Source organism: Mustela lutreola, chromosome 1 (genome assembly GCF_030435805.1).
Source record: "Mustela lutreola isolate mMusLut2 chromosome 1, mMusLut2.pri, whole genome shotgun sequence".
In the NCBI taxonomy this organism is placed as follows: Eukaryota; Metazoa; Chordata; class Mammalia; order Carnivora; family Mustelidae; genus Mustela; species Mustela lutreola.
In genome coordinates this window covers 15,254,828-15,279,915 of record NC_081290.1, presented here as the reverse complement: position 1 = coordinate 15,279,915, position 25,088 = coordinate 15,254,828, and the positions used below count along the sequence as shown (strand labels likewise).

The following is a 25,088-nucleotide window of genomic DNA, read 5'->3' as shown; positions in this document are numbered from 1 at the left end:
GGTTATCCAATAATGTTATACATGTTTATATATTCATATCGTATATATAATATTAATTACTTTTAATGTAGGAGATTCTCTCTCTTTTTTTTTTTTTAAAGATTTTATTTATTTATTTGACAGAGAGAAATCACAAGTAGGTAGAGAGGCAGGCAGAGAGAGAGAGGAGGAAGCAGGCTCCCTGCCGAGCAGAGAGCCCGATGCGGGACTCGATCCCAGGATCCTGAGATCATGACCTGAGCCGAAGGCAGCGGCTTAACCACTGAGCCACCCAGGCACCCCAGGAGATTCTCTCTTTAACTTTCTCTTTTAAATTTAAAACTCTGAATAATTTATATATTGTGGTATTCACTCTGAACCTAAAGTTTTTGTTTTCAGTATCTGTAGGAAAAAAAATGAATTATTGTGCCCCAGAAACTGAATACTTTATTTGAGTTTAATATGTAAATTTGCTAATATTCAACAAGTAGAATTGTCAGATTTTCTATCCCCCCACCCCAGACCATTCCTTTCTCTCTCTGTCTTCCTATGTGAGAGGAATGTTCTTTTTGCTATTTCCTTTAAAAATCTTTAAAAATTAATTGTCTCTCATCTATTGTGTCAGAAATGCATTCTGTTAGATCTTACCCTTGTGGTATAGGCTGCCTCGGGATCATCTTCTAACACCCTGGAAAGTCCAAAGTCAGACACTTTGCACACAAGGTTACTGTTGATTAAGATGTTTCTGGCAGCAAGGTCTCTATGCACGTAGCCCATGTCAGAGAGGTACTTCATTCCTGCCGCGATGCCTCTCAGCATGCCAACAAGCTGAATCACAGTGAACTGCCCGTCGTTTTTCTATTAAAATGATGTAGAAATATTAATCCAGCAGCAACAATCACTGGGGGGGACATTTAAAAAGATCTGCCTTCAAGCCCCAAATTAATACTCTCACCAACCTCATATGCAATTTGTGTCTGAAGGAGAATGGAAAAAATTATGAAATAGATCATTAACTTGGGAACACAGATCAGTCCTCTGCTTGGTCAAAGCCAGCAAGGTTTTGAAAGCCCTTGTTAAAAATTCCAGTTAGTTGCCCTAACTAGCATTGTAATTCCTTTATTCTCAGTCATCAGAGGAGTATGTTCACCCCTCCAACCTAGTGCCTACCTTAGATGAACACTGTGCCTTTTTTGAGGTGCTCTGAGATAAGCTAGCGGGATAGGCACATTGGGAGGAAAAAAAAAAAAAAAAAAAGAAGTGGCCGGAGGAGATGAAGGAGACTCTTCAGGAGCACGTGGGAGGAAGACGATGGAGCAAGGCCCAGGACGTTAGTGTCTCTCGGCAGCTTGCTGACGTTGTCAGGGGCCCTGGACTTAGCACAGGCACACAGCATAACGCCCAACTAATGATTATTTTGAAAAGTAGGAATAATATGGCCTTAAGAGACTAGAGAACTTGAAGATATGTATAAGAAATTTGGTAACAGAATCTGGTAGAGACGAGATGAGAAGAAGACTTGGCCTGGGGAGTCAACTGCCATCATCAATGCACAGGACCTTGGAATAATCCCCAGAAAGGCCATCGTCCCATCACTTCGCCTAATCAATGGTAGCAGTCGCCATATGAAATGTGAAGAAGGGACAGGCTATCGCTTTAATCCGACATGCAAATATGTTACACCGTCTGGCACAAGACTAGGGCAGTAATACAGCGAGGTACCGACAATAAAATTTAGACACTTGCAGGTAAAAAGAATCTCTTCCTGCAACCCAGAAGATCTGACAGCATTAGTGATACTGTCTGTTAACTACGTGGCCGTTCCTCTTGTACGAAGAGGGGTTGGCTCTCAGATGGATGGTGAGTCTATTTGACCCCCTCATCAATACAGATGGTTTGCATGGACCTTAGACATTTTTTTTCCTTGATACTAGATACTCTGAGAAACGTACTTGTGAAAAATCTTCTTCTTTTTTTGCCCCTTTCCTTTTCTTTCCTTCTGTCCTACTTCCTTCCTTTATCACCTCTTTCTTTCATTTTTTGGAAGGCAATTTAACATACATTTAAATAAAGTTGTAGGGACATACGAATTAGATTTGTTTAAGTTTCTGGAAAGGGAAATTTACAAACCAAATTTTACTTCTTGAAGCATAACTATTCTGACTCCAGATATTTCTTTTGATTTAAAAACTCTAAAGTGGCTCAAATTCAACTTCAACATCACAGGCAGCATACAAACAACACTTTGAGTCATAACCGTGTTTCAAACCTACCTTTAAAAATGTATCTAAAGATCCGTTTTCCATGTACTCTGTCACTATCATCACTGGTTTGCCTGGAAAGAAAACAGTGGTATGAACTGCAACTTTTTGATTTTGCATACTTATCTAGGAAAAGTTTACTGGAAGGTTTAATTTTTGTCCAAACTATATATATTCTTTTAAAAAGTGTCCTCTTCGAATAGCAAGTAAATTCATGACATGCTGTTATCTTACTGTAATGGGTGGGGCTAATGAGAAGAAAGTATTGAAGAATAGTAACATTGGCACTTCAGATATAACAATATATCATTTTCAATATTAAAATCAATTTATGTCAAAATGAGTTTGAGGATGCATTTTATTTTAGAGGTAATGGTAAAGCATTGTGAATGTATTTTCTTCTCCACAATTCTGAACAAAAACTCCTGTGCCATTTAACTGCACTACTTAAGAATCCTTGACTATATGTTGTATTTGCCTAACTTTCTTTCTATACTCTTATAACTCTTTTCCTCGTGACTACTTCTCTTTTTCTCCTTTGTCACACACACAATCTCTATCAATCCAAATATTTTCATTCTTCAGAACTCTGTTCTAATTCCTCTTGCTATCTGGAAACTTCTCTTGCAATCATTGTTTTCTCCCCCTTCTATGTCTAGTACAGAAGTACAAGCTACAATGTAGCTGGACAGACTCCAGAGTCACACTGCCTGGCTTTGAATTCCAGAACAATCACTTCCTATGATGTAATCTTGGGAAAGTCAATTATTAGCTCTGTGCCTCATTTTTCCCATCTGTGAAATAAGGGTGTTAATGGCACCTACCCCGTAGAGGTATGGTGAACATTTGCAAGTCACTTACAGTACAGCCTATCACTTAGAATTTGTTGGTCAACTTTTTTGCTGGGTACAAGTTGGCTAAGAAAATAGGTCATATTTTATTCCCTATAAAATTATGGCATCTTTGAATATAATATATCTGTGATACAGAATGAAAAATACAAGACCAAAAACTCTTCTTTATATGAGAAAATATCTAAAACATGACTAGTAGTTTTATTACCCCATATTCCCCTTTTTAAAAAGATTTTATTTATTTATTTGTCAGAGAAAGAAGAAGCCAGTGAGGACAAGCAGGGGGAGCAGCAGGCAGAGGGAGAAGTAGGCTCCCCGCTGAGCAGGGAGCCTGATGCAGGACTTATCTCAGAATCCCAGGATCATGACTTGAACCGAAGGCAGAGGCTTAACTCACTGAGCCACCCAGACATCTCAAACCTCACTATATTTTAGAACTTGTCCCTTTACTATTTAATAAAAGCATGCCACATAAAATTTGTATTAATTTATTTTGGGTAAGTAAAGAGATCTTGTGTCAGAAAAATCTATCTCATAGATCTATTAATAAACTTTATGTATTTGGAGGGAAAACAGTGCTCGTACATTCAGGAAATGCATTATAATTAACATAATGAAATTCTCCAGATGGACATCTGTATTTTTCCTAAGTGAATATTTCAAGTCATAGAATTAGAACCTGCATATTTACTCATACAACACTATCTAAAAGTGCAAATAAAGCTATAGGAAGTTAGACAATTACATATGAAGAAGAAATAACTAGGAAGAAAAAATATTTTTCATTTCAACGTCAAGATCACTAAAAACTTACTATTTCAAATAAAAACATAGGACTATCTAATTTCTTACTCAGATAATTATTTTTTAAAATACTTCAGAAGGAATATTCTTTTAATGGAATATGATAAGTATATTATAAAGCCACAGACACATTTCTCTTTTGCTTTATAATGTTTATAAAAGTAATTTAAAAATTTGTCTGAAATAATTCATTAGGCCTATGTTTGAAGATGCCTACATTCGGTGAAACACTACACGTGCAGAGAATGAGCACTAGAGGTGGGGATGTCATTTGAGCTGCATAGAAGGAGGCAGATCCTCCAGCAAGAAGAGGTAGCATGTGCCAAGGCATCTGGTCATGAAAGAACCCATCAAGTTCAACTATGGCTAGAACCTTGGATTTTCACCCAGAAGTGATAGGAGATGAGTTGGGAAATGCTTTTTTAAGAAACCAACCGGCCCACAGTAGTAAAATAACTAACTAAATAAATAAATACAAATCATAATGTATTTATAAATAATGCCTGTCACAGCACAACAGAAGAAAAGATTGTAATTTTTTTCATTACTAAATTACAATATAAGATCATAAATGGAGAAATGCTTCTAATGTAACTTTAATGACACTGCCACATTCATTTTATTTCAGACAAATTTTAAAATAGACAAAGTTCCGCTTAGACCCTTTTGGCCCCATTCTCACATCCAAGAGCCCCTTTCAGATTTTCATTAATGTTGAAGCCCATTTTCTTTTCGAAGTCCACAACTAATGTACCACCCCAAGGGTGAAAGCCAGAATTTCTGACACCTGCTGTGGCACACGCCTCTATGTATTCTAAGTTACGCCAGACATAACGCGGGAGTATCCCGGAAGGGCCTGCTGTAGTAGACATAACCCCTTCATTTGCCTGATTTCAGGAACTCAGAAGTAATGGGGAGGAAGCTGAGTTGGGAAATCCTGGCAGCAGCTTTTTACCAAACACTAACGAAGTATTTCAATAAATATACAGCTAATAGAGCCAAAGAGTTTGTACTGGCTAAACATTAGCACTGACCCAACTAGAAGGAGGCCTACATTTTCTGGAATCTGCCTGGGTAGCTCTTTTATTCTGACTTTGACCCCTGCTTACATAAGTCCATTGGGGAAATTGTCACAGTATAAATGCAATGGAAAGAACTGATTTCCAGCAGATATCCAGAGACGATAGAGTAAGCTTCCCCTCAACGGTGCCCCTTAGTTTGTAGTGTATGGTAGACGTCTTGTCCATCAAACCAAAAGCTGATCTGTGGCTGTCATTACTCACTCTGCCTCAAGTCCTTTATGACTGCAGCAACTTCCCTATAGCTCTACTCACAAAAGTTTCCATTTTCTCCTATTCTCTTTTTCTAGAATTTCTTCATTTTATCTACCTTTAATTTTTTGGACTCCTTTTTTTTTTTTAATTTTTTTCTTTTTACCATTATGGGTCCATGGTACATATTTAGTACTGCTCACCCAAGGTCTATTGAGCAGAAATTGGAAAGAATTCCCGCGTAAAAATATTTTTTTTCTTTGATGAGTTTGTTTCTTAAAAATACAAATTTTCATAGCGTGCTTTTATTAAGTAGTAAAGGGACCTTTTTAAAATATAGTGAGGTTAGTGTGGATTGATAAAACTAACAGTCATGTTTTAAATTTACTGAGCTTAGGAGAAAAAAATGTATACTCTGAAGTGAATGAACTGATCAGAAGATTTATTGACATTGAATAATATACATTTGGATAGAAAAAAATAAGTGATTACTTTTTAGGGAAATGGGCACCTGACATTTGTTCTATAAGATTTCTTAGATTTCATCATCTAGTTTTAAAAGTCAGATTAATTATTTATGACAGTGTAGGTTGTAATGTCAATAACAAAAAATATTTGAGAAGTGTGATAGGGAACTAAAACACTTCTCACATTTTAGAAAATGGGAGAAAAGCAATTAAAATGAATATTTTCAAACAAGCACGATCTTCTTTTGTTGACAAGAATAAGACACTTTAGGACCCATTCGATTATTTTTCATGCTTGAGTCATTTTAATGCTAATTATATTTAGTTTGGCTTATGTTTTGTCTCAGTTCATGCTAGCCTGCAAGAATGACATAGCAATAATTAATGTGGCTTACTCTAACCCTCGTAAATTCAATAAAACCATATAAATCATTTTCCATTATCCAGCTCGAAGTACAGACAAAAAATAGATTTGCCGATAATTTTGAAAGCATATTATCAAAAATCTATATAAAACAAGCTCATAAAGCATGTCAAAACATGATTCTAATCACAGAGTAGAATTTTTATATTACTTTATATTATTTACCAAAGACCTAGCCCAGGCAGAGTCTAAGTAGAAATAGAAACATATTTATAGAATTCACCACCCTTTTATTTTTTTTATTTTTATTTTTATTTTTGTTGTTGTTGTTTTTAAAGATTTTATTTATTTATTTGACAGACAGAGATCACAAATAGGCAGAGAGGCAGGCAGAGAGAGAGAGGAGGAAGCAGGCTCCCTGCTGAGCAGAGAGCCCGATGTGGGGCTCAATCCCAGGACCCTGGGATCATGACCTGAGCTGAAGGCAGAGGCTTTAACCCACTGAGCCACCCAGGTGCCCCAGCACCCTTTTATTTTAATCATTCAGTATTGGTGATCATAAAAGAGCTACAATTTGCTGATTTATTGGATTTTCACTCTTCACAAGGCACAATGTTATTTTTAATTTTATTAAATTCCATAATAGTGACATTACAGAAGACATTTTTCAGAAACAGAAAAGTCAGGCTTAAAAAGATTCAATATATGATGGGTTGATGAGTGCAAATGTATAAGAAACAAAGCTGGGAATCAAATTTATGTCCATCTGACTATAAAAGCTATTTTCCTTTCTTCCACACTATAATACCTATAATTTCAAAATACTTATTTTAAAGTTTAAATTTTATTTTATTTATTTTATTTTATTTAAATTTTATTTTAAAACCTCACAATTATTTACTCCTTTCTGTTAATACAAACTCGGTCATCATGACCATGGTGCCACAAACTATCCAACCATTAATGGCAGATCCTGTAGGAAGTCAGCTTCTCTCAGTAAATAATACAACCTCACAAATAACCTTACATATGACTATTACTTATATATGTTCTGATTCTTCTGAAGTTTTCACACTTGAAAATGTAAGAAGAAAGATACATATGAGGGTATTTTACTACAATAGAAAAACTGAGTTTGTTTCCTTACTCTACGACTGTTTTGGTGCTAGCATCCATCACAAATCCAAGAGGAGAGAGAATATGCCGCCCTTGGCAAAGCAGTCCTTTTCCATAAGATAGCTCAAAGTTAGGTGCAACAAACTTCGGGGAATGTGGCTCTAGCCCTTGTTTTTCATAGCATTGCCCCAACAGCCTGGAGAGCTGTCATCTATTGGGAGCATATTAGAAATGCATAATCCCAGGACTCGATCTGATCTAATGAAACACATTCTACATTTTACAATATCCTCAGGGGCACGGACAGTTTTGAGAAACAGTAATCTAGGCCACATCACAGAAGTTGCAGCTAAATCTGGGCTTATTTTATTTGCATTGATTCCAGATGCTTTTCTGAAACCATTAGCTCATCAATAAACACTTGATACCACTTAAGCCTCCATTCAGGGAGCATTTGATTTAGAAGCATCATAATTCACTGGAGAATAATTGTCACTGGGTTTCTCTTAGAAATATTTTACAAGACTTGTAAATAATTAAAAGTAAGCCTGTGCTTATACTTACATATCTACAGTTTTATTTCACTCAGTCATTCTGGTTTGGGTTAGATTCCATTTAGTACACTAACACTTGCAGCTGTTTGAAATTACTTTTATTTTGACCCCAAGGGAAACTTGAGAAAACTCAAATATCATGGTTCAATTATTAATGGTTAATGGTCAATGAGAAAATGGAATCTTGTGCTTAGAACAGGAATAGATTATGCTTACTAAGGGGATAAGAAGGGGAGGACAAAGTATGGGGCAATTAGAAGAGTATTCATATGTTAATTCCATTATGGTCTTTAGTGTTGGTTAACATTGTAGAGAAAAATCATTTATAACATTCTGTAATTTTAATTTTGGGGAAGATGATAAAGTAAAAAGTTAATATACTTTACCTGAAACAGGAGCATGAAAACACCACGTCTCTAAATAGAAACTCGAAACTTTCCCTAATATCTTCATTTATTCCAGATGGTTTACACTGATAAGCTTTTTCAGTAGATGCTCATTTCTCAAATTAGGAATTAATTTGAGTTGTTCTGACATTACTGAAGGTAGATGATTACTTATGGAACGGAAATTATGAACTTTTCAGAGGAGATGGAGTATCCGAGAATTAAGAAATCTGATCGTTTTCTTTTATTAATAATGAAAATAACTTTAAAAATACAATGATTAATTTACTAATAGTCAATCTATGAGACAATACATTTTGTTTGTATAGTTCTATTTTATTTTTTTGATGAGCAAGAATTAGATTTTATCAGGAAGAATACTTATAAATAGCTAATAATTATTTTACACATATTTCTTAAACTTCATTATATGCCTTAACAAAGAAAAATAGGCACTGAATCAATGAGCTGGCTTTTATTTCTACTTCATCTTTAAATTTTTTTCCATTGCGGTTTATCACTGGTTCATAGAATTTATTTCCTTATGCAAAATGCACATTGTAAAATTCAAGTATACTTACACTTTAAAACATTTACATTTTTACATCTCAGGACTAAAGGTAAATCAGTCACTATATTCTTATAGGCCTCTCAAATGTAAGTTGTCCAAACAAAACTACTGATTACCAACCACAGTCTTGATTCTACTAGACTTTTCCCTATAAATGGCAATTCCTTTCTTTGAAGAACTAATGACTAATAATTAATAATTATTGACTCTTCTCTTTTTCTCACACTCCATATCTAAATCACAAGAAGCCTTTCTGTGATAGTCTTCAAAATATCGAAAGAATCCAACTACTCCTCACCATGCTAGATCAGCACCCTGTTCTAGTCATAAAGACGTATGAATGTCAGTAGCCTCCTCATGGTCTCCCTGCTTAAACATAGGCTCTTACTATCTATACTTAACATGGCAGCCAGACTGATCTTGTTAACACAGATATCAGATTCCATCACATCTTGGTTCTAAAGGCTGCAAAGCTAAGACTAAGAGATGGTGTTTATAGGGACCAAATATTGTGCACCATCTCTCCTCCTACTACATCGCCAAGTTAAGTTCCTTTCAGACTCCTCTCCATTATTCCATTGAAGCAACACTGCATCTTCAAGTTAACTTCTTTCCGACTCTTCTCCTTCATTCCACTGAAGCAACAATGGCCTTGATATTTCTTGAACTTCCCATGTAAGTTGCATTTAAGGCTTGCTGGTGCTTATTTCTACAACATTCTGTCCCCAGATATTTGTCAGACCCACACCTTCACTTTATTCAAGCCTTACTAGAGAGGCCTTTAACGAAATAAAATAGAAATTTCCAATCCTCAACCAAAGCAATCCCTTGTTTCCTCACCTAGCTTTATTTTCTTATTTAATATATTATAAATACATTTATTCATTTAGTTTCTGTCTCCCCACCCAAAGTAAACTTCATAGAGGCAGGAACTCAGTCTGTTTAATCTCTGATGTATCCTGATTAATAGCTATGGACATATATTAGGTGGTCAGTTAATATCTTTGAATAAATCAATGTTTGTCAAGTATATACTGAATGATGAAATATGAGGTTGGTAATGTACACTCTTTAAGAGCTTGGATTTGGAAGTTATGTGAAAGTTTTAAAATGTGGCATTATTCTATGCTAGTTTTATGATACTAAATAAGGTATTTAACCTCTTTAAAGTTGATTTTTCCCATCTGTAAAATGAGAACAAATACTAGTGTCTAAACAATAGATTATTGTGCAGATTAAAGGAGATAATAAAGAGAATTAAGCTTAGTAAATTCTTAAAGTAATATTAATGATTAGTAGTAGTAGTAAATGTTATATAAAAGATCTTTTGAAAAGATTCTCAAGCTATTTCCTTCATATGAATTTTTTTTTCAATACAACCTTAGTTTTATAGGATAAGATTTTTAAAATAAAATAAAACTATATATCTTGCTAGTTTTAAATGTTTATATAAATGCATCTAGTCATTCCACTTAGTTAATACCATTTATGTCTTTTTTTTTTTTTAATCACCTAATATGTCTGGCCCTGTGATAGAGGCTAGGGAGGCTATAAACATGTATCAATTTCAAGTAGCTCATTTTGTAGTAAGGATGATAAAATGTGTGGAGGGATATGATATCACTATACATACAACTATGAAGTGCTTGAGTATACAAGATCGAGTGTGTAAGGTTGTCCCTGGCAGAGAATTTACTCATTCAACAGATATATGAAAGGCTACACATGCTGAGCACTGATACAGGAACACGCAGGTGAACAAGACAACAAAAAAATATATGTTTATAAAAAATTAAAAAAAAAAAAAAAAAAAAAACCTGGGCCCTTTGAGGCTTGAATTCTAATGTAGAACCAGGAAGCTTTCCTTTACTGAGCTACTTGTGGATGGGAAGTTTTCCTTTACTGAGCCATTCAACATTATCTAGTGGTTCTTGTATGCAAGGCAGGCACTGAGAATAGAAAGAAAAAATGAAGATAAATGACAATGATCTCATGGATAAAGCCAGATCTAAATTAATACTGAAGGTCAAGTAGAGCCAAGGAAAGTGGAGAGGACAGTTTATGGCTGAATGAAGTATTTCAAAGAGGTAGAACAAGGACTCGATAAGTTTTTCTGGAAAAGAAATAGTGAAATGTGGGCTTATGGCCAAAATTACATGGGGTTAAGCATCAAAGTATATATACTTTGCTTCATTTTTTGCTTGTTTGGTGATGAATCATCAGAGGAAAGCAGTGATTTAGTAAAATCTACCTTGGGGCAGTATGTATGGAATGGGCTAAGAGAAGACAAAAGTGGGAAGGCTAGTTTGAGGATTGTTGAAATATCCCTGGAAAATATTTAGTAAGAGCCTGTAAGATGGAATTGACTTTAAAAGATAGAATGAAATACTATATTTGAAAAGTAATTGCAAACTTACCTAATAAGTCAGAATTGTCTATTTAAAAAATCAGTTGTCATTGAATGTGCTATCTCCTCAGACATAGAAATAGAAACAAATAAGGAGAGATTTCTCTAATGTTTCTCTAATATTTTGCTTACAGGTATTAATTTTAGAGAAGACTATATTTATTTGTACATGATCCTAGATTAAGAAATATAACTATGAATCATTTTAGGACTCAATAGAAGTATTCCTTTAGTCAACTTTGACAATAATTTCTACAAGTGGGGAAAGATAAATCTTAAAGAACTAAAGATGCTGCAATAGGAAAATTATTTCTCCTATTTTTCCTTTAATTTTGAATCTCTTCAAATCATAGAAGTTGGCACTGTATATATTACATTAAAGCATCTTGTATTGCGAGTGAGCCAATTAAGCCAGGACCTGTGGGGTTTTTATATCATTTCTCATGAAGTCTCTCAGGAATATATAAATATTTCTGATATGCCCTCTTTAACAACACATCACAGAAGGAATTGGAATTTGGTCTCATGTTTCTGGCATGTAGAGCAGTGGTACAAGAAAGATGAAGTTTCATGATGGCCCCACCCAGAGGTGTGCGACTTCAGACTCCCTACCTCAGCTACAATCAGAAAAATCATGAGATTTAGTTGCACTTATGTCTCATTATCTGTGTGCTGCAGGTTGAGAATAATTGCTGAATAAATTAGCATCAGATCAGAGAGCATGAAATTAAGGACACAAATAAAGTGAGTTGCAACATGGTAAATTAAAAACAAGCTGAAGACTTCCTAGGCTGAACATCAAGAGGTACATTTATTAAGGGAGAATGCAGTTTGAGCTCACATAGAACAAAAAATAGGACAGAAATATTTTAAATATTTTCATTTTGCTTTACGTATATGTGTAGTTTCATGGCAGTAACAGCAAACAGAATATTTGATTAGGAAATAGACATTTTTAATCTGTATTCCCAGCTCCAGTACTGTTTTTTAGACTAAAATTTATAAAATTTAGATATGCTCATGTGTTCATAAAGATTTCAAGTACATATAAAATAGATGACAAATTTAGTTGACTTAATATGAGAAATTTAGTTGTCTTAGTTTGTCTCGGTCAGGACCTATTCACAGTAAACAAGTTTTATAACAAATCAGGGGTCTATAAAAGGAAGTGAATATTAATTATAATAATTTTGGGGTGTTGTCCACTAGTATCTGATGCATTTACTTAAATTAAAATAAATATTTATTCACTACTCTAATTAGCTGCAGATCTATTCACACACACACATACACACAAATATATTTTAATTTAATTTGTTCAACAATGTTACAAGTTAGGTATGATGTCTCTCTTTTTTTGGTGATATTGGGGCTCAAAATGTTTAACTGATGATGGACTGGTTTAGCTTTAGGTATAATAGACTTACATAAATATTTAAGACACTGTCTGTATTTTCCCAGGAGCAGACTTTTTTTTACTTCCTTTTTTTTTTTTTTTTTGGTAGCAAAAGAGACATATATGCAAAAGAGACAAAATTAAATGAAATATTTGAATAAGAGTTTTGGGCAAATGGAAGGTCATTACAGATAACTGCAAAGATCAGCTTGGACAAGAATCTATTAAAATACAGGAAAATTATTATTAATATTAGAGACATTTTGAATAACATTGCTGTGGCTAATTTTCTTTTTATCCTGAAATTAATAATAACCTAATAGAAGACACCCAGATATTCATGATACACACACACACATAATTTCTACTGTACTCACTTTTGGTCACAACACCTTCTAAGTGAATGATATTAGGATGATCAAACTGCCCCATGATACTTGCTTCACCCAGGAAATCTCGGCGTTGCTTTTCTGTGTAGCCTACTTTCAGGGTTTTGATTGCCACAGGTAATTCTCTTTTTCCTGGAAGTTTCAAACGTCCACTACAAACTTCACCAAATTCACCTTGTCATAAAGATGGAAAAACACAAAATTATTTCAAAATTTTACCCTAATAATAATAAGAATATTAATGTTTAGACAAAACAGTATTAAAGGGGAGTCCAAACTTCATTATCAGTGGTAAGAGAATAAGTGGTGCTTTGGGAAAAATCGTCTACTGGTGATATAAAACACTGGGGGTTATTAGCTTCATCCATCTCACTTACAAAAACCTTAATGAAAACATTAGAAAGAAATTGAATGTAACTGACTGAAAATCACTTCCCTCCTCCTTCTCTTTCTACGGTAGCAGTGCCTTAATTAAGAACAGGAAAAGAAGAAAGTTTATGGAAGGACAAAAAGGAAATAATTTTTAAGGAGGAGATGATTCATAAACAGAGTAACCGAGTGCTTAAACTATGTAAATAATTTCGGGTACTACAAATTATATATAGAATATAGAAATAGTAGATAATAAAATCCTATGTTTGAATATACATATTTATGCTGTTTTTTTTTTAATAAAACAAACATTTGCTGGTTTAAAGATTTTATTTATTTATTTGTCAGAGAGAGAGATGGAGAGAGCACAAGCAGGGGGAGTGGCAGGAAGAGGGAGAAGCAGGCTCCCTGCTGAGAAAGGAGCCCAATGCAGGATTTGGTCCCAGAATTCTGGGATCATTACCTGAGCCAAAGGCAGATGCTTAACCAACTCAGCCACCCAGGAGTCTCACATTCTTGGGTTAAAATATGAACTCCACAGAAGGAAACATTAAAATATGACAAATAACATACCACTTTGAAAGTAAGTCAGTTATAAAAGATTTAAAAACATTCTTTGTTACATTGGGACATTAAAAAAAAAAAAAGATCAGGACATTGACATGGTATATTCTAAAATATAAACACAAATTAAAAGAAAAGAGAAAGGACCCCAAAAGATAAAATCATGAATGATAGAAAAAAGATCACAACCAACACCACAGAAATACAAACAATAATAAGAGAATATTATGAAAAATTATATGACAACAAACTGGGCAATCTAGAAGAAATGGACAATTTCTTAGAAACTTACAAACTACCAAAACTGAGAAAGGAAGAAATAGAAAATTGGAACAGACCCTAACCAGAAAAGAAACTGAATCAGTAATCAAAAATCTCCCAACAAACAAAAGTCCTAGACCACATGCCTTCTCTAGGGAATTCTTCCAAACATTTTAAGAAGAGCTAATGCCTAAAAAAAAAAAAAAAAAAAAAAAAAAATTAAATTAAATAAAAAGAAGAGCTAATGTCTATTCTGCTCAAACAGTTCCAAAAACAAAAATGGGAAGAAAGTGAAAAAAGAAAAAGAAAAAAAAGAAAGAGAGAAAAGAAAAAGAAAAAGAAAAAAGAAAGAAATGAAAGGAAAACTTCCAAACTCATTCTATAAAGTTAGTATTATTTTGATCCCCAAACAAGACAAAGACCCACTAAAAAGGGGAATTAGAAGTCACTATCTCTGATAAACATGGCTGCAAAAATTCTCAATAAAATACTAGCAAATCAGATTCAACAGTACATTAAAAGAATTATTCACCACAATCAAGTGTGGTTTATTCCTGGGCTGTAGGGGCGGTTCAATATTCACAAGTCAATCAACATGGTACAATACATTAATAAAAGAGAAGATAAGAACCATATGATCCTGTCAATAGATGCAGAAAAAGCATTTGACAAAATACAGCATCCTTTCCTGATACAAACTCTCAACAAAGTAGGGTTAGATGGAACAAACCTCAGCATCATAAGGCCATATATGAAAGACCCACAGCTAATATCATCCTCAGGGGGAAAACTGAGAGCCTTTCTCCTATTGTGAGGAACAAGACAAGGATGTCCACTCTCACCATTACTTTAACACAGGACTGGAAGTCTTAGCCTCAGCAATCAGGCAACAAAAAGGAAGGCAAGGAAGAAGTCAAACTTTCATTATTTGCAAGTGAAATGACACTCTGTGTAGACAACCTGAAAGACTCCACCAAAAAATTGCTAGAACTCATACACGAAATAAGCAAATTTGCAGGATTTAAAATCAACATACAAAAATCCATTGCATATCTATACACCAATAACAAAGCAGCAGAAAAAGAAATCAAAGAATCAATCCTATTTGCAACTTCACCAAAAATAATAGGATACCTAGCAATAAATCTAACTAAAGAAGTAAAAGATCTGTATTCTAATAACTATAGAACACTTGTGAAAGAAATTGAAGAGGACACAAAGAAATCAAAAAGCATTCCATATTCATGGACTGGAAGAACAAATATTGTTAAAATGTCTATAATACCCAAAGCAATCTATAGTCTTATTGCAATCCTTATCACAATATCAAAACCATTTTTCAAAGAACTAGAACCAATAATCCTAAAATTTGTATGGAACTACAGAAAACTTTGAATAGATAAAGCATTCTGAAAAAGAAAAACAAAACTTGAAGCACCATAATTTCAGACTTCAAACTACATTACAATGTTATAGTGATCAAGACAGTATGGTACTGGCACAAAAATTGACACATACATCAATGGAACAGAATAGAAAACCCAGAAATGGACCCACAACTCAATGGTCAACTAATCTTTGACAAAGCAGGAAAGAATGTTAAATGGAAAAAAGACAGCCTCTTCAGCAAATGGTGATGGGAACATAAGACAGCCACATTCAGAAGAATGAAACTGGACCACTTTCTAATACCATACATAAAAATAAATTCAAAATGGATAAAAGACCCTAATGTGAAACAGGAAACCATCAAAGTGCTAGAGGAAAACACAGGCAGAAACCTCTTTGACTTTGCAGTAGGAACTTCTTACTGGACACATCATCACAGGCAAGGGAAACATAAGCCAAAATGAACTATTGTGACCTCATCAAGTTAAAAACCTTCTGCACAGCAAAGGAAACAATCAACAAAACTGAAAGGCATCCTATGAAATGGGAGAAGATATTTACAATGATATATCTGATAAAGTGTTAGTATCCAAAATCTACAAAGAACTTATCAAACTTAACACCCGACAAACAAATAACCCAGTCAAAAACTAGACATGAATAGGTACTTTCCCAAAGAAGACATCCAGATGGCTAATGGACACATGAAAAGATGCTCAACAGTACTCATAATCAGGAAAATACAAATCAAAACCACAATGAGATATCACCTCACACCTCTCTGGATGGCTAAAATTAACAACACAAGAAATAACAGGAGTTGGTAAGGATGCCAAGAAAGGGGAACTGTCTTTCACTGTTGGTGGGAATGCAAACTGGCGCAGCCATTCTGGAGAACAGTGGAGGTTCCTGAAAATGTTAAAAATAGAACTATCCTACAGTCTAGCAATTTCCCTACTAGGTATTTACCCAAAGGATAAAAAAAATACAGTTTCAAACAGATTCAAAATTATATATGCACCCTGATGTTTATAGCAGCATTATCAACAATAGCCAAACTATGGAGAGAGCCCTAATGTCCACTGACTGATGAATGAATATATTATATACAATGGAATATAACTCAGCCATCAAAAAAAAAGTGAAATCTTGTCATTTGCAATGACATGGATGGAGCTAGAATGCATTATGCTACATAAAATAGGTCAGTCAGAGAAAGAAAAATGCTGTGTGATTTCACTTACACGTGGAATTCAAGAAAGAAAACAGATGAACATATGGGAAGGGGGAAAGGGATAAAAGGAGGGACAGAAACAACCCATAAGAGACTCTTTTTTAAAAAAGATTTTATTTATTTGAGAGAGAAAGAGACAGAGAGAGTGAAAGAAAGAACACAGCTGGGGTGAGGGGCAGAGGGAGAAACAGACTCCCTGGGAGTCCAATGCAGGGCTCAATCCTGGAACTCCAGGATCATGACCTGAGCTAAAGGCAGACACTTAACCAACTAAGCCCCCCAGCTGTCCTGCCATAAGAGACTCTTAAGGATAGAGAACAAAGTGAAGATTGATGGAGGGAAGTGGCGGAGGGTGAGCCAGATGGGTGATGGGCAATAAGGAGAGCACTTGTTAGGATGAGCACTGGGAATTGTATATAAGTGATGGATCACTGAATTCTACCCCAGAAACAAATATTGCATTGTATATTAACTACCCAAATTTTATATGAAAAATAGAATAAATAAATAAAAGTATGAGTTAAACACACTATTGTACCTGCTCCAATAACTCTTTGAATGGTGATGCATGAAGCTTCTATCTCCTTGGCAAATTCATGGACAGCTTGATTGGGATCCTCATAGGTGTGTGGATCAATATAAGTTCTTACTCCTGGCAGCTTAACTGGAAAAATAAATGTGCATTAAAATATAACTGTTCATAAGGATGAATGAAATCAGACATTATTAATCCCTAATCCCTTAAATCCCTAATTCTTAGAAATGCCCAAACTGTAAGGACAGCCCTCACCCGCCTCAGTTATAGGAGTCATTTGTATAGCTATGTCATTATTATAACTGTAGAAATCTGGATTGCTGCTATGTACAAGAAGTTCACATATGACAACATATATGAATAGATATTATCTTTCAGCAATAATGTTCATAGAGTCAGTCTCATAGGTAAACTAAGGTAAGTTTGTTTCCTACACTGGATAATGAAATGCTGTGAGTGGCTGTTTTGTTACTCTGTTTCACTGAAAATGCTACCATAGATGAATTTTGATTTTACAAAAAAATAATTTAAAATAATTTTTCTGGTGCTTTGGTCCAGTAAGGCTAATACAGAAGTCAAAAGAAAAAGGGAAGTTCTATCTCTCACTCTACCCCTGTTACTTCATGGCTTTAACTAAGACTCTACGATTCTATGAGTCTCCGTTTCATCACATTTAATGGCTATCAATTTCACAAGTTGCTGTTTTTTTTTTTTTTTTTTTTTTTAAGGATAGATAGCATTAAATAGGATAGGACCTATGAAAACAGATTCAAAGCTTTGCAGCATGAATTATGGCTTCAGTGATTTTGACTTTTATGGTCATAGCAGAGTGACAAAAACAAAAGAAATTATTTTTATTTACTTATCAAATCAACTAAAGCCATACTATTTATGAAAAATGCACATTTTTTTAAAATGTTATTTATTTGATAGAGAGAGACACAGAAAGAGAGGGAACATAAGCAGGGCAAGTGGGAGAGGCAGAAGCAGGCTTCCAGATGAGCAGGGAGCCAGAGCGGGCCTCAGTCCCAAGACTTGGGGATCATGACCTGAGCTAAAGGTAGTGGTTTAACGACTGAGCCACCCAGATTCCCCCCAAAATGCACATTTTAAAATACCATTAATTTGAACTCACTTAGTCTAGTTTTTTTTTTTTTTTTTTTTTTTTTTTATTTTTTATAAACATATATTTTTTATATACATATATTTTTATCCCCAGGTCTGTGAATCACCGGGTTTACACACTTCACAGCACTCACCAAATCACATACCCTCCCCAATGTCCATAATCCCACCCCCTTCTCCTCAACCCCTTCCCCCCGGCAACCCTCAGTTTGTTTTGTGAGATTAAGAGTCACTTATGGTTTGTCTCCCTCCCAATCCCATCTTGTTTTTAAAGTATGGTATCAAAACTTGATTTTCTGTGTTTTTAAAAAGGATAGTCTTTTTCAAATCATTGAATGAAGATTGTTGTTATAGGATCTGCACAGGAAATTCCTGCTAAAGTGCTAGAAAAAGAAGAAAGATACTGAGAAATTTTATTTGCTTCTTCCAATGATGTTATTTAATGATAACTTTCTACCAACTCTGCTGAAAGAAATTAGAATTGGTCTGGAAATTTGGTTTGAAATATAATAGCTTTTTACAATGATTGAGAAGGGTTTTTTTTTTTTTAATTATAATGAAGGTTTGTTTTAAAAAATTGAATAAATCATCCAGCTGTTGTCTAGAGTCAGGCAGCAATGCCCCCAAGCCCATATGCTTTACAGGAACATAATGGAAGAATTACATTTTTTTAAACACAATATTTTGGTCAGTTATTACAAATCTCTTTGTCTGAAAGTACATAAAAATAAAAATAAAACCTCCTCTATTTTGTTTTCACTTGATTCTTTATAATTTGCTTACTGTGCCCATTATGAAAATGCATCTTTTCCTCTTCTGGATCTTGTTTTGCTTTGCTGTAACCACACCGCCTGGAACAGAGGAAGCTACAATTAGCCACATCTCCAAGTGTTGAATAACATGAAGCCCAGAAGCTCAAAATGCAATTGAAATGATTGCAGGCCTAACTGATTTTCACACTAGTAGCATGAAAAACACCAGTCCTTCTTTTGGATGAACGATATTTCCGCCATCCGTATCTCTCAGTCTTGCCCAGATTTCACTGAGAAGTCAGAATCCATCCAAGTCCTTTTTTTTTTTTTTTTTTTAATTCTCTCTACCATACACCACACTCCAGATATTTTCTGTTTCCTTTCTTTCTTTCTCGCTTTTTTTTTTTTTTTTTTTTTGGTCACCTCAGAAGCCTTTTTACAGAATGCACCGCCCAAAATGTGTCTCTGATTCAATAGTGTCCTCCTTTCAATATCTTACTCTATCTTTTTAATTTTTTTTCCCTCTTGGTTGGGGGTCTTTCTCCACTCAGTCCACTTAGATCACTACCAATTAACCAAACCTGCAACCCTTCTCAGTTCAGCTCCACTCCCCAAATCTTATTCTCTCCTATTTTACTTAACTACTTACTAATTTCAGCGTCCTTGCAACCTGTTCTTGTTACTGAAAAAAATCTGCTCTTTGAGGTTCACAAATGACATAGTCACCTCATGAATTTATCTTAGTTTTTAATTATTCATGATGGTCTGAAATCTCTGACACTCCTTTCCTGACACTTCTTGCTCCTCCCCTCATTTATGTGAACTTCTCTGGTTCTCTACTGTCAATCCATTCATTTCCATCAATTTAATTAATACCTCCCTTCTGGTTTAATTCTTTTGAGAGCTATACTCTTATTCCATCACAGATTTATTTTATAGGGATATTCCATTGGCATACAGACTCAGCAGATGTGAAAAAACCATCAGTATACTTCTCTTTACTTTCAGTCTTGATCAGTTGCCTTCTTTTTCTGTTAACAACACTGGCAAGGCCTTGGCCCCTTTAGGAACAAAGCCTTATCCTTGTGTACCTCACAGCAAATTAGTTGTCAAATCCCAAGCATTGTATAACATAAAAGTCTTACAATTCATCTCTTCTTTTTCATTAGCTCTACTGGTTCTTCAATTAAGGCTTTGTTATTTTTCATTTGGATTGCTGTAAGTGCCTCCGAACTGATACTCTTGCATTCTGCAACTATTTTCCCAAACTCTACTAGACCTGGCTTAGCCCAATTACCATAAATAAGGTTACTTTTCTACTTTGTTGTCTCCTAAGTCATTAATCAATCAATAAGATAAAGATTTCTAAACATAGCCCTAATGCCTATTTCCTACGCTACCTCTGTTATCTTCAAGTTCATAAGACTATAGATTCTCAGGTCCTCAAGATCTTTCTCCATGCTTCCACACATTTGCATATACTTGTTCCCACACCTAAGATATTCTTCCTAACAATTTTCAGTCATCAAAGTCTAGTTCAATTTTTGCCTTTTTCATGGTCTTCTTTCTTCCTGATACCCCAACTTAATGCAATCTTTCCCCATGGGAACCTAACAGTTTTCTGTATTCCTGTCTCATTGCAATTCCCATTTCAATGCAATATAATCATTTTGTATGTCTTCTGGTTCTTTTACTATTTGCCAGTTTTGTAAATGACAGTAGATAGCGTTTATCTATAAATTTCTGTAGTGACCTAGTGCCTATCTCAGAGCTGGCACCAAAAATATTTGTCACATTGATGAATGAATAAATGAATGAGTGAATGATATGTTGATTGCATCTACACAATGACAAGTATTTGGAAAGTTGATGAATACTAAGTTGATGTGGTACATGATAAAACATTAAAACAACTGACTCAAATGAAAATATTTAAATTATTTTAGTGAAAGTCTAGGAAAGTGAATTTACTTTTCATAAGGTCTCATAAAAAATTGAATTTATTAAAAACAAAATTCCCATTCATTTCTGAATAAAGAAAATACAACCAAAACGACAGATTGACAAATAATTTCAGTATAAAGTTGGTTGAAAACTACTATCTGTTGTAAATGAAGTGTCCAATCCACACGTACAAAAGAGAACTTTCCCTTGTTTACATATTCTATGATATTTCTTTAATATATGCATATTTTGATGTAGAAATGAAACCTATTTTATATTTTATATTCTATATCATTTCCTAGTGTATAACTACATATATATTATACAAAGTAGATAACACAACCCATCTCTGTCATTTTTGAATAAAAAATACAATATATTTGTTTAATCATGTTAACAAACTGACAGTTTATTAATAAAATACAGCTAAGTGAAATTTGAGGAAATCTGAAATATCCTTAATAGGTATGCTGTTCTTGGGTGAACAAAAATACACAATGGGGATTTGGTGGCTTCTCAAATTTTATTCATAACACTTAAATAGCTGCATTTGTCTCCAAGAGTCGTTAAGACATCTTGAATTAAATCACTGCAGTGAAATGGAGAGGAAAAAAAATACATAAAATCATACTAAAACTACATTTGGTCTGACATTTAAGTTATTTTAACGCACTGTTGATAATTTTTCTAGATCCTACATTATTCTTTCAATCTTTAATACATGTGTCTCTAGAGAGAAGTTATTGATACTTTTTAAAATCAATGTTCTAACTACAATTGTGTGAAATCACCCTGAGGTTTAGGTTATTTAAATAATACCGACAAAAAAACCTTTGTTAGAAGAATTCTAAAGAGACCTGAAAAGTATACAAGTTCTTGCAGTTTACTTTAGAAAACAAACATCCATTCTACCTTCAACTCCTCTGCCTTCAAAAGGAAAAAAAAATAATAATAATAAGCTTTCAAATTTGTATCTTCAAATAGTCTTTATCATTAAATAAGCCTCATGGATTTTTAAATTGCATGCAAATTCCTCATATGAAAATGGAAATAAAACTTTGGATCTCATCTAAAAAGTGGTCTGGGAATACCTTGGTGAGGACTGGTTAACATTTTAATACCTAAGGTGAGAGTCAGGAGGGCAATAGAAAGGAGTTATTTTTGACTATGGGCATCTCTAGAGCTCAATAACATATACGGCTGCATGTCACATTAACATATAAAATTAAGTTCTGGAAACCCCCAAAGCATCATTAAAACAAGCCTCAACAAGATACAGCAAGTAAAAGTGCAGCTGACAGAGAATGGCAGAGTTTCAGCCTCACTAACAGAGCACCGCAGGATGACGGCTCCTTCAGTATCATCTTCTGTACCTGCTCCAGATGCATAATTTTAACCCATCACACAAACAGTCAATAAATATGCCATTCTATACATAAATTATGCCTCCTACATTCTGGAACCGATTTTTTTTTTTTCTGAATGGAAAAGAAACAGTTTCTTCATTTTGCTCCATATCACAATTTTAATGAGCTTTGATATCACTGTACTAAAAATATCTGGAGTGTTTTCAATTATGGAAATCATCTTCTTGTCATTTTTACTTATGTTTTCCTAGAAAACAATGCTGTCTTACTGTTTATTAGTAGAGGTGGCCATGAGAATGTAGGTGTGATTCATATTCATTAATTAATATTTGTTAAGAAGTCCTAGAGAGACAGTGTATAAATATAACAATGACTTTAATAGGTTATTTAGAAACCAGCCTATTTTCTCCCATGCTTGTTCTAAAAATTTAGGGTAACACATCCTTGAGGATACTAATTCTGATCTTCAAAAATTTAGTCCCAATCATAAATGATCCAAACTTGGATATTTGAAATTTCCATAATACATGAAAGTATTTCCATAATACATTTATGTATGGATGGAGTGCCAATAAGTAATTTAATTCTTGGATGTCAATTAAGAATTTGATAATAAATTAGAGTATAATGTCAAGGCCACCAGAGGACCACGCAATGCATAGAATTAGTACTTTACTAAATGGCACCCTTATGACTAATGAGGAAAGATGAGTGAAAGCAATAGCCAAATGAGATTGTAAATTCTTGTCAACTACAGCTTCCAGAGAATCAGTTTTCCATTTCTTTAGCCTACAGAAAAAACAAAAAATAAAACAAAACAAAACAAAAACAAGCACAAACAAACAAACAAAAAACGCTTTTCTTCCTGCTGAATTCTGTATCAGGTGGGGAGGGATAAAGAAATAGTTCTGCATTTTGATTTTTTCTGAAAGAGTGAGCATATGCACTCCCTAGGTCAGAAACGGAAACTTCTATGTTGCCTCCCTGTTTTCCAGATTAAGAAATGCCTTACCTATATTTTAGAGCCAAAAAATAAAATTCAAAAGGCAACAAATAGCAGGATGTTTTACTTATGGAAAACAAAATCTTCTTGTAATTTATTTATTTTTTATTTATTTATTTTTAAAGATTTTATTTATTTATTTGACAGAGAGAGATCACAAGTAGGCAGAGAGGCAGGCAGAGAGAGAGAAGAGGAAGCAGGCTCCCCGCTGAGCAGAGAGCCCGATGCGGGACTCGATCCCAGGACCCTGAGATCATGACCTGAGCCGAAGGCAGAGGCTTAACCCACTGAGCCACCCAGGCGCCCCCTTTTTTTTTTTTTTTAAGATTTTATCTTCTTGTAATTTAAACCTCTTTAAGAACCACACTTCTCCAGATGTGCACACTCTCCTATTCTTACATGATAATGACCTCAACCACTGCATAATTTAAGAATTTTATTGCTAACATCTTAAAAAGAATAAGTTACAGCTTCTGAGGAAGGAGTTGGACTTTTTCACTTCAGGATTCTCTCCAACTAAACAAAACTAGTTTTAATAAAAGCTCAGCTAATTCAGCCTCATAAAGTAAAGAAGCATATGAATACCAGCTTCTTAATATATTTAATGAATACTAGGAATAAATTAAGTTTTGTTTTACAGGATGATATTCTTCAATATGAATGCAATTGAAAATGTAGTGAAATGAGATTTTGAATATTAATCTGTATTGTCTGCAGGTCCTTGACTCTCATTCATACATTCTTCATTCTAGGGTACTGTGATTTTTGAGGTCTTCACAGATAGATTTAAGTTATACAAAAAAATGATCTATTACTGTTTATTCAAAATTCTCAAGCACACTTCTCAAGAGAAATGTATTCATGCTAAAAATCACACTTTCCTTGGGATATGGGAATGGAGTGATTATAACACACAAAATGTAGGCTTAGCTTGCAAAGTTCCCGTCTCACATTCTGTCAGAATACTAACCACTCTATGATTGAAGGCAACATGAGATACAACCTTATTTCTTATTTTATGTCTTACATTCCATTTTTTAATTTCCATATTCTAAAAGACAAAGAAAAAAAGAATACCTTTGAAATAACGGCCTCCAAAATAGTATAGTACATATGAATTGGTAAATTTTTGACTAATGAACTCTTCAGATAATTTTAGAATTAGCAATAGGAAGACTTGAACACTTTCAAATACTCAAAGATGAATTGTAAACTCTTCAACATGGAGTTAAATTTTAATTGACTTAGAATATTGATATAAAAACACATTTCATAAAGTATGACATGTGAAGACTGTCTCCCTGTTTTCAATAAATTTTATTCTAATGTAAGATTCGGTAATATCCTATTAATTTTTAAACTATTTCATGAATATGACTATTGGATTTCTCAGTTAGAGTAGGTCCATAAATATCTTATACAATATCTCCTACTTGAGGTTCCACAAGTATTATAAAAAGAATTTGGGAGCAGTTCATTGTTATGTTTTATACAGCAAGTCTTCAATTGGAATTTAATATATTCTCTATATATTGCAATGGCATGTCTTCATCTGCCTGCTATGAGCACTCAAATGGGGGTCTAGAACTATAAGGGATAATTTTATATTCTCTGTCTCTCTTCTAATTCTATAAAATGCGATAGTACTTCCACATACGTCCCTGACAGAAATGTTGTGAAGATGAATGAAATAATCTCTGTTGTATGTATGTGGAAATAAAAA

At 34.1% G+C, this 25,088-nt stretch overlaps 1 protein-coding gene across 5 annotated transcripts in view; it reads right to left on the bottom strand.

Annotated features, from left to right (window-relative positions):
* The window catches only part of EPHA5 (EPH receptor A5), a 350,197-nt gene that overhangs the window by 26,124 nt on the left and 298,985 nt on the right, over positions 1-25,088 (bottom strand). For all 5 annotated transcript variants that reach the window (XM_059160233.1, XM_059160250.1, XM_059160224.1 and 2 more), the window contains 5 exons: positions 19,083-19,150; positions 17,178-17,303; positions 12,808-12,993; positions 2,253-2,314; positions 628-837 (listed from right to left, as the gene is read on the bottom strand). In XM_059160233.1, the coding sequence (XP_059016216.1) occupies positions 628-837; positions 2,253-2,314; positions 12,808-12,993; positions 17,178-17,303; positions 19,083-19,150 (652 nt within the window). The remainder of the gene's footprint in view (positions 1-627; positions 838-2,252; positions 2,315-12,807; positions 12,994-17,177; positions 17,304-19,082; positions 19,151-25,088) is intronic.